Raw genomic sequence first — 3,616 nt, 5'->3', positions numbered from 1 at the left:
GATGAGGAAAATATTTTTAATTTTAACATGAAAATTACTTTGCACACAGACTATTTAAAATAAATAGTCAATATATTAATGGACAAATCTTTATTTTATTAAAAATAATTCACTAAAAAATATGATTTTTTTTTGTAAAAGACTTATAATATGAACTAAAAAATTTTGTGAAGATATACACACTATATTGAAAGTTAGAAGTATTAAATCTATAAAGACTTTAATCGAGTACACAGAGGTTACATGGTCGGTCAAATTGGCCCGAGCCCATATTGAGAGAGTTAATTAAATAATGCACCAAACATTGAATAATAACATGCAAAAAGTAGACTATCACAATTTTTCTGGTTTTCTAACTATGTGTATGCAACAAGAGTCATAAAAAATTCAACTAAGTTCATCAACGTGTTTCCTGTGGGAATAAAGTTAGAATTGAAAGCAAAATAGATAATTCTCTGTACAGAAAACAATGTAGTATAATGCATCATTTGACAGATTGAAACCTTGACTTTCTATTGGCAATTTCTGAAACAGAGGATGTGACATGTGGGCATTGCAAGAGGGTGTGATATGCTATTTTATGGCTTTGTAACTAAATAAAATTGAAGGCCATAAAAATTATGCTTTACTTGAGCAATGACAATATTATAATGAGTAATTTACATTAAACTTCATACTTCTTGGAGGGGTGGGTAAATAAATTAGAGAAGAGGAATGCCTAGAGAGAAAATATCACAATTCTCATACTAGGGAACATTCTGGATTATTTTTTTAAATATTGCCTTATAAAATTAAGAACTTACATAAGATTAAAATTTGGATTATTAGCTATATTTGTATGCCAAATTTATTTGTATATCATGATCAGAAAATAGTGTAATACAATTTAGAAAAACCTTGTGACCTGTGCAGAAAAATATGACTGTAGCAAAACTGTTAAAGGTGTTAAGTGCTCACCTGTATATCAAATTTTAAAATTTATAATAATTTTAATTGTATTTAATAAATTTTTATTCCAAAATATTTTCAGACTGACATTTTTAAATAGCATTATGTAACATTTATTCAGTGTTTCTCAATGAAAAATTGTTTCAATTTTCATTTCTGCACAGCTCTAAGCAGTTCTGTTGACCAATTTGTTTTTTATAATATTTCCTCACATCCCAAAGTATAGCCTTATAAATACTCAAAAATTATCATCCCTTGAAAATTTAATAATGCATGTCTTATTTTTCAGGTTACTTTTTTTCTCTGTCAGTGCTTTTGTTAATATAGCCCTTCACTGCCAACTTTTTATGTCACAGCATGTGATCTGAACAAATAGTAATGATGTTCAGCTTTAAAAATAGCCAGCCAATGACAAAAACAGATCTGATATAAGAGATTCTAATCTATCTATGCCAATACAGAGTAAATAAAATGGTTGTAGCAGTAATTATTGGCTTGTTGATGCAACAACTGTCCAAGACTTCTGTAGGGGTGAACAAACGATTCTAACATGAAGTTTACACTACTTAAGAACAAACCACAGATATGGGAAGTGTTTTATAGTTTTTGGTATTCTTTTCATTTCTGAAACTATTTTTGTGTTAAATCACACCTGTTTGACAAAAAACTAAAAACAACTACAGGAGTATTCACTTATCACAAGACCTTGGGTACATTTAGTTAGGTTTAGTGAGTATGATAAATGAGTAACTATTTAGATGACACAAGTCCTTTTTTACTGAATATATTCTTAAGTTTATTGTATTGTCAAAACATGAAAATACAAGAACATGGAAATAAACTATATTTATTAGTTATAAATTGCTCTTTACCAATAATATTGATGGCAAAATTCATGATAAAATGCCTAATAAAAGCAATGGTGACATTTCGAAAAGTGAGGACCTAGGTGACCAATAAATTGCTATAATTTTTTACGATTTATAGAGAGAAGTTGTGACAATTGCTATTTTTAAAATAAAGTGTCAAAAATAAATATGTTAATTAATAACAATCAAGTTGAAACTGATTGGATATATAATAGAAACTTTTGATCACAACAATAAAAAAAAATTGAAATTTGAAAATAAAAAGAAGTATTTTCACTGTTTCTTTTTTCAAAACATAGTCTCAAAACAAAATTTTAAAAGTGTATGTTAGACAAATAATAGAAATATTTAAAATTGCATGAACTTTTCTTAAGCAGAAACTAGATACTAATTAAAAAATTCTGTACTAAGTTTCATGCAATTTTCTTAAAGTATTTCCACTCTATCAAGGAAAAAATCAGGGGATGTCACTCACACACTTCTGGTTTGGAAAGTGTTAATAAAAAATAAAGGTATACCGATGTAACTAAGAAAGTGACTTATCTGCCCCAGATCTTACCTTAGCAAAGAATACATATCAGTCAAGCTATTGTGAATAGGTGTTCCAGTCATGACCCATCTATACTTGGCATGGAAACGACAGACAGCACGAGCTACAACCGAGTTTCGGTTCTTAATATTGTGACCCTCATCCAAGATTATTCGCTCCCAAGCAACATGCATAAGTATTGAAGTTCCCTATAAAAAAGATAACATTTGATATATCTGAAAAACATAACATTTGATAGATCTGAAAAACAAATTTTTCTATCATTTTATGCAATTAGTTTTATGTACTAAATTTAAGCAGGGTACTAAAACAACTTGCATAATTAATAATAATATGTAAGATAATAAACTGATAAGTTTATTATACATAGTTACTTTCTGTTTACTAATGAACAGATAAATATGTACCTCATTTTACTAAACAGCTAATTAATGCTATTGACAAACCTTGTCCTCTCCATCATGAGTCTGTAATGTTCTATGTAATGCAAATTTTTTTAATGAATGTTAGTTACTTGATGAAGACCAGATACTATGGGACGAAACATTGTAATCATTAAAATCAGAAATTCCCTACTGTAAAAGTTGCTCTTGTATTTTGAATTAACAAATGGATATATGTAACTATAAAAAAACTGGCATACGTAGAATCCAAATATCAGATGAATACTCTTGAACATTTTAACAAAAAATATTGATTTAAAAGATAGTACTGTGAAAGTTAAATGGTGAAACAAACACAATAAGAACACAGATGTACACAGAGATTAACCGATTTTCATTGGGACATTTTTAACAAGAAAAATTACTAAAATATAGAGAGGAAGGGTGAAAATGTATATAACATTACAAATACTAAAACAACAAATTAATTAACCATATTGCCCCAGATACCCTTTACTATGCATGACACAAGGTTTTAGTGTCTTACATTCCAAATTTTATTAAACTACTTTTTGTTTATGTTATACCAATTAGAATAGCATAAAATCTTACATAATAATCCATATTTTAATAGTATACAAGTTTTAAGTTCTTAATTCTAAAAGGAAATATATAAAAAAAAAACTGAATTTCCACTAGTGCGACACACATGAAACATTTTGTCTCAGCATGTCATCATCCCTATTTTATGCATCACCACTCGAAAATGTACGAAATTAAACATAAAATACTATCCATAAAATCGTTACCTCTCAAACAGACCATAACTTTATAGCCTTCAATTTTGTGTGGTTACAGAGCTATTG

The 3,616-nt window shown here is 28.2% G+C and overlaps 1 protein-coding gene across 1 annotated transcript in view; it reads right to left on the bottom strand.

Moving 5' to 3' along the window:
• Positions 1-3,616, bottom strand: part of LOC106460791 (transcription termination factor 2-like) — an 81,237-nt gene that overhangs the window by 32,435 nt on the left and 45,186 nt on the right. Inside the window, exon 9 of the mRNA XM_013920535.2 lies at positions 2,377-2,555. Within this exon, the coding sequence (XP_013775989.2) occupies positions 2,377-2,555 (179 nt within the window). The remainder of the gene's footprint in view (positions 1-2,376; positions 2,556-3,616) is intronic.

This window comes from Limulus polyphemus, unplaced genomic scaffold (genome assembly GCF_000517525.1).
Source record: "Limulus polyphemus unplaced genomic scaffold, Limulus_polyphemus-2.1.2 Scaffold35, whole genome shotgun sequence".
Lineage (NCBI taxonomy): Eukaryota > Metazoa > Arthropoda > Merostomata > Xiphosura > Limulidae > Limulus > Limulus polyphemus.
This window is presented reverse-complemented; position numbering and strand designations above follow the sequence as displayed.